At 41.0% G+C, this 14696-nt stretch overlaps 1 protein-coding gene across 2 annotated transcripts in view; it reads right to left on the bottom strand.

Annotated features, from left to right (window-relative positions):
* Positions 1-14696, bottom strand: part of APP (amyloid beta precursor protein) — a 153951-nt gene that overhangs the window by 69172 nt on the left and 70083 nt on the right. For both annotated transcript variants that reach the window (XM_072138596.1, XM_072138597.1), the window contains exon 3: positions 14144-14273. In XM_072138596.1, coding sequence (XP_071994697.1) covers positions 14144-14273 — 130 coding nt within the window. The remainder of the gene's footprint in view (positions 1-14143; positions 14274-14696) is intronic.

Consider the following 14696-nt stretch of genomic DNA (forward strand, 5'->3'; position numbering starts at 1 on the left):
GAAGCTTGAGAAATCCCACAGGTTGGGAACCAATGGCGCCGGCACCAGAATTTTTGCGATTTTGATGAAGTAGAACCTCTTTTTTTTTTCCAGCTCGTAAACAATACAAGTCATGTTTAACACCAATCGCTTATATTCTGCAGTTTATATTTTACCAAAAAACCCCCAAAAAACCCAAAACACCCATAAGATTCAAGGAAATCCATGAAAATCACCATTTTTCCAGACCGAAAGTCTTGTATGTCCATATTTTGGCACAATTTACACAAATGAAAACCATCTAAGACGGTAAACCACTGGTGGTACCAGGGATTATTGGAAGCCGTTCTTCAGATTTGTTAATTTTTTGTTCCACTCAATTTCAAGGTAGGTCCTTCAGCTGGTTGCAAAGTCGTGTTATAGAAAACTGTACAATACTCTCACTATAGAAGGCATGGCCACGATTCGTGTTACCACTCCTTAACAAATGCCATCAGCCCATGAAAGTCAAGTCACTCCCCGTTTTCTACTGCAATTTTTCTAACACAATTTAAAAAAAAACAAAAAACACTGGAACAAATTTCCACCTGAACTCTGCCCATTGACTCCCATTGAAAAAATATAAAAAAAAAAAAAAAAAAAAAAAAAAAGAAAAAATAACTAACACCTATGGAGCCCAGAGCCCCTCAGGTTCATATGCAAACTTTATAATTATAATATTTTTGTAAAAAATGTTAAGAAGCTAAAAGAAAAGCTGAGTATGTCAGTGTGCTTGGTTTACAATCCTTCATCCTGGTGGTAGGTGTCTTTTAAATAAATTTTAGGGTACATGTACAATTTTTTTTTTAATGGAAAGTAACAAAATTTCAAAGACATCAATGGGATACAACGGAATAAGTTGGGATGCCAGTTTTTTTTTTCTGATGTTTTCTGTTTTTTTTTTTTTTTTTTTTAAATGTGTCTTGACTTTCAAGTGGACCTACCCCTTCAAAAGTGAGGAATTGCAGCTATCGATTCTAAGATATTACTTAAAAACCAACTGCAAAGACCAAACTTGAAGTTAAGAGGGACAAGGAGGAGAGAACAAAAGACGGAATTTCATATCCCATGGTCATAAATAACCAATATGATGAACGGCTCCCAATAATCCCTGGTACCGGCAGTGATTGAGCATTAGAGAGAGAGAGTCCCTTTAATCCAGCACTAAAAACGGAACTTCCACTATAAACAATTTTATTCCATTCTCTTCTTACAGCATAAAACTTCTCAACATCAACATATTGTATGTGGTTTAGCATCCTAGATGGTCTTCAATTGGGCTGGGTCTGGAAAAATGATGGATGACATTATTTTAGAATGGACCAAAATATATATTTTTTGAATTTCAAGAAGAACAGCGCCATCCTCTACTAGTGGTCGAATTAGGTAATTGCAACTCAAGTCCATATCGTCCACTACCACCAGGACGCGGCAGACACCAAGTCTAAGCAGTGAAGGTGTTCGATATGTAATGGAAGGAAATGAAAAGATATTGCGTTGTGTCACACGAGGTTCTGTTCCCCTCTCATCTTCACAACAATTCTCAGCATCACTAATCCCGTTATAAATACACGCTGGGTCAAATAAGCAGTCACAAAAGCAATACGGTGAAGCAGACAAGGACGCACGCTGCTCAGCCACCGAGGCAAAGCGAGAAAACACAAGGAACACGAGCAAAGGGGGAAAATCATAGAAGAAATGTGCCCAGAATGGGGGAATTTTGAATTGAATTTTATGTTTTATGAATCCTCTAGTTGGCAGAAGGTTCTAGAATCTATCCTAACTTTCCATAATTCTACCATCAGCATACGGTAGCTTTATATTTTTTTTAACAATAAAACTAAATTTTTTTAGGAGGGGCAGGGGAGAATACAAGTTCTGCAGTAACGTTCACAAAATATTTTTTTCAAAATTTTCCCCCTCAAATTTACCGTATATACTCGAGTATAAGCTGACCAAAGTATAAGTCAAGGCCCCTAATTTTACCACAAAAACCTGAGAAAACCTATTGACTCGAGTATAAGCTGAGGGTGGGAAATGCATTGGTCACAGCCCCCCAGTATATAGCCTGCCGGACCCTGCCCCATAATATATAGCCAGCACCTGCCCCCCAGTATATAGCCTGCCAGCCCATATCCCCCCAGTATATAGCCAGCCCCCTGCCCCAGTATATAGCCAGCAGCGGAGTAAGCCAGAAAGGTGAGTTTGATATATTTTTTTACTCGAGTATAAGCAGAGTTTGGGTTTTCAGCAAATGTTTTCGTGCTGAAAAACTAGGCTTATACTCGAGTATATATGGTAATTCCATTTTTTTTTCACCCAATGTAGTAGTTAAAAAAAAATATATATATATGTATATATATTTGTTAAGATGATTGTTAAGATAATTTCTGCTCTGAATTCCAGTTACAAACCACTGAAAATATGTAGAAAACATCTTGGTCAAATCTACTACTCGGAAAGGGAGGCAGCTGCTCAAAAAAGGCAAAGAATACTACATTCCAAACATGGTTAAAGCCGAGAAAGAAGGGTAGGTTTTTATTGTACCGTATTTTTCGGCCTATAAGGCGCACCAAAAATCCTTTAATTTTCTCAGAAATCAAAGGTGCGCCTTATAGGCCGGTGCGCCTTATATATGAACTTATACAGAAATGTACTACAGACAAGATGTACTGTACATTTACTAGCTCCATCCCCAGAAATTTCCTGCACCTTCCCACACAGTATACAGGGGTCCCTAGCTCCTGAAGTGCCCTCGTTCCACAACTAACATTGTGCCCATCCTGCCCTCCCCTAGCACGGAGAGACCGGAGCTGCCATAGTGCCAACCACAAGGCAATCATCATCATCATCAGTAAGCAATTCCCCATACCTGCCAGCCCTGTAACAGGGGAAAGAGAAGGAGCCACAGGGAACCCCACAGGAATAACACCCAGGCTGAGGAGGGAAGGAGAAGGGGCAGAGGGAGACAGCTTAACCCCTGCTGCATCACCCTGCATTAACCCCCAGCAGCCCATACCTCTGAGATCGGAGCTCTCTGACACGCTGAAGACAAGTTTCCCGGGAAGTGTAGCTGGCTAGAACTGTGCACAGGTCTGCCACCTGCTGGTCATTTTTAGGTACTGCATTTGATCCTGCGCCTTATACTCCAGTGCGCCTTATATATGAACCTAGATTTCTTAGCAGGCATTTATTAGAGGTGCGCCTTATAGTCTGGTGCGCCTTATAGGCTGAAAAATACGGTAGTCTTTATTTTCGTACTGTTATTTATATTAGGAAGGTTATGATTGTCATATTAGAGGTCATCGTAACATTGCAGGTAACAGTTAAGAAGTTTTAGTAAAACAAAATAGGGTGAACACTGGAAATATGATCTGAGTAGACAATACCTAATAAAAAATTCCATTAACTACTGGTATGAATGGAGGACTTTACCTGGTGAACAGGACAGGTTTTATTTAAAATATTAAAGTACAGTGAGAAGTCGAGAACTGGCTGAACAGCAGATTCTGACAATTTAAAGCCAAGAAAATGTGATGGGGCCTATAAAATCTAAACAAAAATTGGACTGCCCAATGGTAGTGTATATGAATAGAAAATGTTCCATAAAAACGTTCCAGGGGTCCTGCCCCCAGCACCCCCTCATAGATCATAAGATACAGAGAAAATGGAACAGGAAGTAGACAGCTCCGTTCTCTGTGTAGTGGTCAGACCAGGGTACTGCAGATCATTTTAATGGAAGCTATGGAAGCAGTAACTCAATTCTGACACTACACGGTGTCTCAGCTGCTGAAAACAACATATCTGTGGGGGTGCCTGGTGTTGTATCCTCACCGATCTGACACGGAGGACCTACCCTAAGGATGTTTTAAGTCTGGAATGTTAATGTTTACTTCACCGTGGTTGTCTTGTCAGAGTCCCTGGCCACCATCACCTCCATCCTTTGTGTGAACCGGATTTCCTGCAGCCATTCTACCACCGTAGGGGAGAGTGGTGGTTCTTCCAATGTCTCGGTATTACAGTTCATTCAGCCGCCAAGAAGTGGCGAAGCAGATCTATTTTAACCAAGGAGATGGTGCCCGACATGACAAGCATTGCCAGCTGTGGAGATACTGGAACAACCTTACCAGTGACTGATCTGTAGGTGTCGAAGACCATGGTCCAGAAAGGCTAGGGGCACAGAGCAACTCCACCATATATGCAGTATCAAACCCTCCTCCACCGCACCTCCAACACGTCTCCGGGACCTCCAGGTATATCTTATTGAGCATGTGGGGACACCTGTACCAGTGGGACAGCAGTTTGTAATTTTCCTCTTGCGCTCTACACAGGAGCGGCATGATGTGAGCGAAGAGCAGTGACTTCTGCCACTCTTCATCCATCAGAGTGATGGACAGGTCAGATTCCCACGCTCCCATTAACCCTGGCTGACCCAGGAATGAGTCCTCAAGTAGGATACTATCTAGTATTGAAAGAGCATGCTCCGTTGGGCATGGGAGACTAAATAGGCCTTGAAACTCTGTGAGGGAGGAACCAGACCAGGGTCAGCCATTACAAAGGAGGCCAATTGCTGGTACTCCATCCCGGACAGTGCCATGTCTGGGTTTGAGGCCCTCAGTGCTTCCCAGGAACAACTATCCAGCTCATCCTGACGTCGTTGCTAGCCTACCAACAAAAAATCTGTGTCTGTCCGTTCCCGGGAGAAAGGCCGGTTTGTAAAGTAATGGGGTGAGGGGTCCCGGAAGTCTTGACAATGTTCCCAGTGCGACTATTGTGTTCCTAGCCTGGAAAAGGTAGGAGGAGAAAATCAGAAGAAATCTATGGGCCGGTAGGACATAGGCCTGTGCTTATATAACAGATGAAATGATCTCACGTCAGTGTCCCCTTATGGGAAAAAGTAATATTATATATATATATATATATATATATATATATATATATATATATATATATATATATATATATAAAAAGTCTTTAAAAAAAAAATGTATTTGTAGCTCCACTGCCAAGGCTACAAAACTATGATAAACAATGGCCAAATTTACAATATTCTATGCATATATCAAACACCACCAACAAACTTCTACTGGGGCTAAAATATAGTGACACCATCTCCCCCCCCACCCCAGCGCCGATAGAGGCAACGAGTGCAAGTCACGGTGTTCCCGGCAATGAAGAGGTTAATCCGGAGACGAAATGAACCCTATGTAAGACAAAAACCCAGAACAGAAGCCTTATCACGAAACCCACATATCCAGACTGAACAAAAGCCTCCTCCTCTGTACATGAAAGGCGTTCGCTTTCCATTGTCCGCGAGCCAAGTAATATTACTCATTGTATCACTCACTGCCTGCAGGAGAGCGGCCGCACATGACAAAACAAACCCAATTAGGTAAACAAAGAAAGGCGGCCAAATCTCCAGCGACATACCCAGCAAACAGCACGTCTTAAAGGGGAAATATTTCCTAAAAGGGAGCCTGACAGCAAGAAAAAGCACCTTTAAATAAATTCATGTCCCTGTAACTCACCTGATGCGGAGTCCAGGTAGATTAAGGGTTAAAGGGGTATTCTCATCTGGGCATTTAAATTTAATTCATCTGCCATATGTAAACATTTCTTCAATTGGATGTTATTAAAAAAAAATGTTCCTGTGTGAAGATACTTTCTCATAAATGTAGCCATGTTGTCCCTTAGAAACGAGATAGCTTCCTCGGTTACGACCACCTCACATTTTGGCAGCAGTGGCCAGACATGTGGTATTGAGTCCTGCCGGGCCACCAGGATTCAGTGATCATTACCACAGGACGGCTGTGGGACATGCAGTAACTCCCGGACATTTCATACACAAAAACTTTTTGTTTCTTTGTGCAATCCCTCCAGCAGAGGTGGTCGTATCCAAGGAGTCAGTCTTGTTTCTAAGGGACCATATCACTACATTTATGAGAAATTATCTTCACACAGGAACATTTTTTTAATGACATCTAATTGAAGAAATGTTAATATATGGCAAATTAATGAAATGGAATGTGAATGCCGAGACGAGAATAGCCCTTTAAGCATTTTTCTCTCTCTACTTTTAATCAAAATGGAAATCAGAGAATCAGAGCACTGCCCATAGCCCCTCCTACTTTCTATACAGCTATGCTCCTCCTACCTTCTACAACCTGTTTCTCTGCCTCTTCATTACTGTGGCAATTCCCTGTGCTGAGTGGTTTTGCTGGTAAAACAGATATAATATTATGATAATGAAGCTCTGTCCCTTTCTATGGCTCCTTCCTTGCTTGGTTTAGCTCTTCTCGTAGCACATGAGTTTTTCACTGCAGGAGAGGATGATGTAATCACTGGGTTGTTCCTGAAGGCAGAATAATGAATTGCTGCACCATCCCCCAGCTGCTGTGTATCAGTGATCCAGCTCAGGTTGATTAGTCATGTCTTGACTAACCTCCATTTGTAATTACAAGCTCCCGTGTGTTATGTGTTTATGTCAGCGAGCATGTCCCAGCTTTCCCAAGGTCCTGAATGTTATAATTGTTTTAATAGGCAAAACCACTCAGCTCAGCGATTAACCAATGCTACAGCATTCTCAAGGTATGTTTGCTTCATAATGCATCAAATTAAATGGTAGGTTTCCTTTAACTGTTTAAATGCCGCTGGCAAAATCACAGCACGCACTAACAGCGCTGCCCTTTTGGGGATGGTCGTTGCTCCCCTCATTGGCGCATGTGGCCATAATGATTCAAATGCCGCTGGTGACGTTGCCAATTTATGCCAGATTACAGGCTTTTAGGGGAGGGATCTGGTACGAAAGACCCAAACCCTTTTGCAGTATGGGTCCACTGAACACTACTCCTAATCTCAGGTTAAGATTAATCAAATACATGTAATACTGACTATTTTCCACTATTGGTCAAATGAGAAAAAACATTTTAATTTACTCAAGGGATTTTCTGGTTTCATAGATTTTAAAATACTCTATAAAAGGAATTCTAGGCTTATAGTGGGTATAACCAGTTCCTGATCCATTAGCCAATGAGGAGAGAGGATACAAAGCGCGTGGGAGTTCACACTTCTACGTATAATGTAGACAGTGTATTGATTTTTTTTAGAGAATACTGTAATGTTTGGTTTGCCCACAGGTGGGGCTACACATTTACAAAATGGTTCACCAAAAAAATATCTGTAGGTGCATCTAACGAATGAAAGGATAGCCCTTTTAAGTCCTTCTAAAATCAGCTTTTAAAATTATTGTAATGAGCCAGAGGGGCTATTGGGGGTGTTTTAGAGCCTCTAAGTGATGTCTTTTTACTTGTTGTTACAATGAGCTGAACAGGTCTTCCCTCCTCCGCTGCAGATCCTGCTGCTGATAGATTACACAGGCAGAGGGAGGAGGGAGAGAATAGGGAGGGGAGGAGACCTGCTCAGTTCATTGTAACAGCCTATGAAAAGAAATCACTGAGAGGCTCTCAAACACCCACCAAAGCCCCTCAGGGTCATAATGATAATTTTAAAAGCTGATAATAAAAGGAATGAGGCCATGGATTAACAATTATAAGGAGATTACCACAGTCACTGTGCCTGGATCTATGAGTAAGTGCCCCTGGTTTATCATGATGGGTTTTGATGGTAGATTTCCTTTAAAGTAAATTTCGGTTAATTAAACTTCTTAATTTTTGGATGCCATTTTCAATTTATTTCTACATTACACGAATTATACAATAATTAAATTGTATAATCACTTGTACTATTTCCCAGAGTTAGCCAGTAGAGGGAGCTTCAACCGTGTAACACCAAGTCCACTTGACTATATATAGTGGCTGTGAACTGGCCACACAAACTACGGACAGCTCTCGGCTGCCATGGACTTGGATTACGCACAATTACGGTATTATAGAGAAGGTCCTATTACAGCTTGAAACTAATGGGACAATACAGGCAGTCCCCGGGTTATATACATGATAGGGTCCGAAAGTTTGTTCTTAAGTTGAATTTGTATGTAAGTAGGAACTGTATATTTTATAATGGTAGATCCAGACAAAAAAATGTTTGTCCTAGTGACAATTGGTGTAATTGGTCCAGGGATTATCAATAAAGCTTCATTACAGACACCTTACAGCTGATCATTGCAGTCTGGGACTATAGTAACATCCAGAGAGATTCACCAGAGGTCACAGTGGACATAGGGGTCGTCTGTAAGTCGGGTGTCCTTAAGTAGGGGACCGCCTGTACACACACAATCTTGCCTCTAGGAAAGTAGGGACTGGAGGTAACTCTATGACTCAGTGAACGAAGAATCATGCTCTGGTCAATGCCAGTACCTACATATATTTCCGTCTACATGATACGGGACTAGTCTGGTTGCTGCGAATTATTGCAGAGTCCCATCTTTTTTTAAAACTTGTTCTCCTGCTTTCAGGAAAACAAGAGCAGGAAACGAACCCATCCCCATCCTGCTCCTTTACCTAGTAAAAGCAATCGGCGTGGTGTCCTGACATTGATGATGTTGCCTCTAAGGGCCAGTCGTGAAAAAAAAAGTACAGTAAAAATAAAATATATATTCTATATAAATTCTATCTAAAAATTGTACAAAAAAATTAAATAAATGAATTTAAATATAATTAAATGTTAATTTTTTTTTGGAGCTACATTCCCTTTTAATCCAGATTCTCTTGTATATCGATATCTATTGATCTACTACTCTCCCATCATTGATGCGCACAGAAAACAATCACTTGACCACTTACATTGATTGATCATTGCCAGGGTCGAACAGAATTATTTGAAATTCCTCGAAACCGAGAATTGAAATCCGTCTTTAATAATAGTTGGAAACATGAAGGCACCAGGCTCGATGAGAGTGATAGACGGGCACCGTGCTGGGGGCTACAGAGCCCCTTCCCGGTTGACTTGAGGGGGTGCACATTGCGTCTGTAAATTAGCGCTGGTCTTTGAGTACAGCCCCCACACACAGGCAGCGCTGACCCGTATCCCTTCATCTCAGGTTTTTCCCATCTCGTACAAAGGATCTGGACTTGATTGAAAAAACCATATGAAGACGGGGAAATGGGATTTGTTAATCAGAAACAACCAGCGGAGGATTTATCAAAGTAGAATCAAACCCCAGACGAATGTTTACTTGTGAAGGACCGCTCAACGCAAATTCTAATGGCGTCCCGCTGTATGACACACAGCACGATAATCGTCAGATCAGCCGCAGGGCGCGCCCGCCGTACATGCACAGTGCCCGGCATAGTTATCAGACCGGGGCACAGGGGCTCATTAATACAGATCAAGCCAGATGAGAGAATACCGAAATTCCAGATTTATCCAAGAATTATACTGTGGCCTAAAAAGGGAAAGGTCATCAAGCTTTCACATTTACAAAAATGTTTTTAATCATTTTTCATTTTAAATAGTTCCATATCATTATCCTTATTTCCTTTTTTTATGTCCATTATCATCCCCTTCCCTGTACAATGACCTCTATACAGATAACACTGACCCATCATTACATCACTACTGACAATAGATGATGTCACAGCTTATCTGCTCCCCCTCCCTGTACAATGACCTCTATATAGATAACACTGACCCATCATTACATCACTACTGACAATAGATGATGTCACAGCTTATCTCCTCCTTCTCCCTGTACAATGTCCTCTATATAGATAATACTGACCCATCATTACATCACTACTGACAATAGATGATGTCACAGCTTATCTCCTCCCCCTCCCTGTACAATGACCTCTATATAGATAACACTGACCCATCATTACATCACTACTGACAATAGATGATGTCACAGCTTATCTCCTCCTCCTCCCTGTACAATGACCTCTATATAGATAACACTGACCCATCATTACATCACTACTGACAATAGATGATGTCACAGCTTATTTCCTCCTCCTCCCTGTACAATGACCTCTATATAGATAACACTGACCCGTCATTACATCACTACTGACAATAGATGATGTCACAGCTTATCTCATCCTCCTCCCTGTACAATGACCTCTATATAGAGAACACTGACCCATCATTACATCACTACTGACAATAGATGATGTCACAGCTTATTTCCTCCTCCTCCCTGTACAATGACCTCTATATAGATGACACTGACCCATCATTACTTCACTACTGACAATAGATGATGTCACAGCTTATTTCCTCCTCCTCCCTGTACAATGACCTCTATATAGATGACACTGACCCATCATTACTTCACTACTGACAATAGATGATGTCACAGCTTATCTCCTCCTCCTCCCTGTACAATGACCTCTATATAGATGACACTGACCCATCATTACTTCACTACTGACAATAGATGATGTCACAGCTTATCTCCTCCTCCTCCCTGTACAATGACCTCTATATAGATAACACTGACCCATCATTACATCACTACTGACAATAGATGATGTCACAGCTTATATCCTCCTCCCTGTACAATGACCTCTATATAGATAACACTGACCCATCACTACATCACTACTGACAATAGATGATGTCACAACTTATCTCCTCCCCCTCCCTGTACAATGACCTCTATATAGATAACACTGCCCCGTCATTACATCACTACTGACAATAGATGATGTCACAGCTTATCTCCTCCCATCCCTGTACAATGACCTCTATATAGATAACACTGACCCGTCATTACATCACTACTGACAATAGATGATGTCACAGCTTATCTCATCCTCCTCCCTGTACAATGACCTCTATATAGATAACACTGACCCATCATTACATCACTACTGACAATAGATGATGTCACAGCTTATCTCATCCTCCTCCCTGTACAATGACCTCTATATAGATAACACTGACCCATCATTACTTCACTACTGACAATGGATGATGTCACAGCGGAAATTCATACCGAGGCCAACCTTAAAAACTACTAAACATGGAACACAGAAATAATACAGTAACCATGGTTATAGGTGGTGACCCACACCTACCTGGAGTACACTGTCCCCATTACCTTTTTACTCAAATGCGATGAAATCCCTTAAGTGCAACTTTAGAAAGTGTGACTATCTAGCTCCATTCCAGTATATAATTTCATTATTATTAAAAAAAAAATTAGGCCCAAATTCATTTACCTTTTACATTTGCAAAATAATTTTTGCAGTTAATTAATTTGTGGGACAAAGTATGTTTAAAGTTTTATTAGCAGTAAGGTATAAAGTAACAGCAATATATAAAAAACACAATATTTTATGTTTGTACTTAACTGGCAAACCCGACACCAAAATGCAGCAGTAACATGACTTCCTATCGGGCAACATGCACTTTGACATAAAATATGTAGTATCAGGTGAACAGGGCGATAATGATGATATTTATACTGGTGTGAAAATTCCTTTGTCTTTTTCTTTGCCTCTTACTTTAGATTTTTTTAACATTAATATGTGTATATTCTCATCATATAATATGTGAAAGGAAATCTATTATCAAAATCCATCCTGATAAACCAGGGACATTACTCATAGATCCAGGCATATTCTTATATTTGTTATCCATGGCCTCCATTCTTCTAAAATCAACTTTTACAATTATGCAAATGTGTTGGAAAGATAGAGACGATCATTATCCAGACCTGTTCCTGCTACACTGCACTGAAACAGTACAATTGAAGGGGTTAACAAGGTGCCAAAAATTATGGTTAGTAGACCAGTACATACTACTGGTCCCCACCAACTGCAGGAAGTAATCTACTTCCTGCCGACACAGGAAACAGTAGGAGAGGCCAATCACAGGCTGAGTTAGATCACTGCTCCATCCAGAGACTGGTCGATTGGACCTCCACTAGTGTTTCCTGTCGTGTCAAGTCGTGTCAAGTGCAGTGTAGTAGGGAGCGGAAGTAGCACCATTTTACTTAAAGGGATTGTCCAGACTTTGCAAAAGCTAGATAACTGACCTGGGAAGGGTCATTAAAAGCAAAAAAAACAAAACAAAAATGTATGCTTACCTCTTCCATCTCTCCCATTGTTTTGCACCATCAGTGGCATGCTTCTGTTTGTATACCGAGACATGCAACACCCACTTGTCCAATGCCGTGCCTGGTTTAGCATTGAATCTAATGCTGTACCAGGCAACCAGAAGTAGTTTGATGTCTGTAAACAAACAGGGGCACGGCCATGATGGGAGGTGGAGGGTGGACAATAGTGGTGACAGAGGAGGTAAGCATAAGTTTTTTTTGGTTTTTAAACCCCCCCTGCCAGTTATGCAGATTTTAAAACCCCTTTTAAAGACATTCTAGAAACATCAGAGCCAACCAATTATTACACAGAGACAATTATCTGATTGACCTCCATATAATACAACATTTCCTGTCTGATGACATCACTCCAAGTTAGTGAGACGACTATTGCCTTCCAGCGAGTACCCATCATCATTTCTGCCCCCAACACATCTCCGCATCTGCTTTTCCAGGATATTTTTAGATTGCAGATTTATTTATTTTTTAAATCAATAAAAAATGTTACACTGTTGCGCGGTAAAATCATAATTTTCCTTGATTATCCTCATTAGTTTTTAGACCAAAACAGATTTTATTGTGCATTAAAATGTAATTGGGAAAATAATTACACTGACAGCCCCGAAATACTGGGATAATGGGAGCGCAAAGGAGTCTTAATAATCCTACATCATAAATCACACGTTATGATGAGATATTTTCTAAGGTGTCATAAAACGGAGACAGCCGAGATAAATCAACATGACGTGTAATAAAAGAAACAGATTTCACGCTGCCAGCGATATATTCTACATAGGCCGGTTTTAAAACCCACATAAAACATCCGTCCGCACCAGGAGGTAACGAGAATGTAATGGCGCCACTTTGCCCCAGCAGGACCCCTCCTCACAAAACCATCAAAAGCTTAGTGACTATGAAAAAAAAAATCTAACATACTTTTACACTGTAACACATTGGCAAGTGGAAAATTTTTGCTTTTAAGTAAAAAATTTTTTTACCAATTATGTTTTTGATAGATGTTTTTTATTTTAGTTAAAGACACATAATGGGATCGATTCATTATCAGATTAATTGGGGGAGATTTATCAAGGCTTGTACAACAGTTTTCCCTCTTTACGCCACCACAAATGGGCGTGTGAGAGTTGAAGGGGGTGTGACGGGCTGTGGAGTGGGCCACCGGGAGGCGTTCCTACCCCTCATCTGCACACACCTGTTATAGTCTGTGACCATTAAGCCCTAAACGGTCACCGGTAATAGTGCAATTATACTGCAGGTATCCAGAGGGGTGGAGCTTAAGTCATAGCTGGCACTGGTGCATAGGCACATGATAAATGTCCCCAAATGAATAAATTATTTTTAAAAAAGTCTGAACTTTTACATTAACTAACATTACTTACATGGTATAGTGTCAACTGCCTTGCACTCTAGACACCAATGTTTACGACCACCTTCTGAGTTCTGATGGACACACATGCTCAGTTACACTCCCCACAGCTATTCCTCTGCACAATGATCATGTTATCACTAAAGGGCCAGCAATATAAACAGTTGTTTGCCCTTTTCTCAGGAAAGTATCTGAGATTTTGAAGTATATTTAAGGAAATATTGCTGATTTCATCTACAGGGGAGTAAGAGGAGACTATATTGTCAGCTAACGACTTATCAGTGCAGGGCAGGATGCTGGTCAGTTTGGTAAGAGACAGTAGATGTTAGTCAGACGTGGTACTACTCTCTGAACCAGTTAAAATCCTCATTGAAGTGGTTTTCTAGGAATAACTACTGATAGCCTTTCCATAAGATCGCTCAAGATAATTGGTTGAGGCCGAAATGTGCATAAATAGTGCATTGACCTGATTGGTGCAGGTTCCAGAGTTGGTCCCCCCCAATTGATGACTAAATCCCTGGCCAATCATAGCCATGGGTAGAAGCTAGGGGACTCAGTTTAACAGTTTGTCAATTCTGCACAATTCTGTTTGGGTCATGCGGGCTGTACCCGAACACAATTCGGATCTGCTAATCTATACCTGTAATGGATGCCCAACTACAATACCAAGAATGTAATTATCACAAACATGTTGCCCAATCCAGCCATTGTAGAAGTGAAATGAAGTCATGGACACTCACCCAAGCACCTGTATGGCACCACAATGTGAGTGTGGCTCTTGCACTGCTTGCGCCCCCTCTTGCACCAGTTATTGATAGTGACGGGCTGATTGGCTTCCACCACATTGGTGATCTGTAGCTCTGGGTACACCTGGGGAAACAGAACATCAAAACATTCAGGGACAAGAACTTTAAGAACGATTAGCTATTAACGAAACAGAATACAGAATTTGGAGAAAAACTGTAGCTCAACTGCATGTGTGAACTGAGCCTTATCTGCAGCATAGTCGTCTTTCCAATGTGGAAGCGGGGTGTAACTTTCGGATTGGATTTAGCAATTCCTAATGTATCAGGCCTGACAGGGGAATAGAGCCTTCATCATATGCCACCGTATGATAACTTCCCCCTATGGTTTTTCTCCTGGCAGAAAGACTCCATTTAATCCCAATGTTCTCTGCTGATTCCATCACAGGCTATACAGCAAAGTCAACAAGATAGTTGCAAAGAACATGATGAGTCTTCAGCCATTGTAAAACTACTTGAATTGGTAAGAATGATGATATGGATAGTCATT

The sequence above is a fragment of the Engystomops pustulosus genome, chromosome 2 (assembly GCF_040894005.1).
Source record: "Engystomops pustulosus chromosome 2, aEngPut4.maternal, whole genome shotgun sequence".
NCBI classification, from domain to species: domain Eukaryota; kingdom Metazoa; phylum Chordata; class Amphibia; order Anura; family Leptodactylidae; genus Engystomops; species Engystomops pustulosus.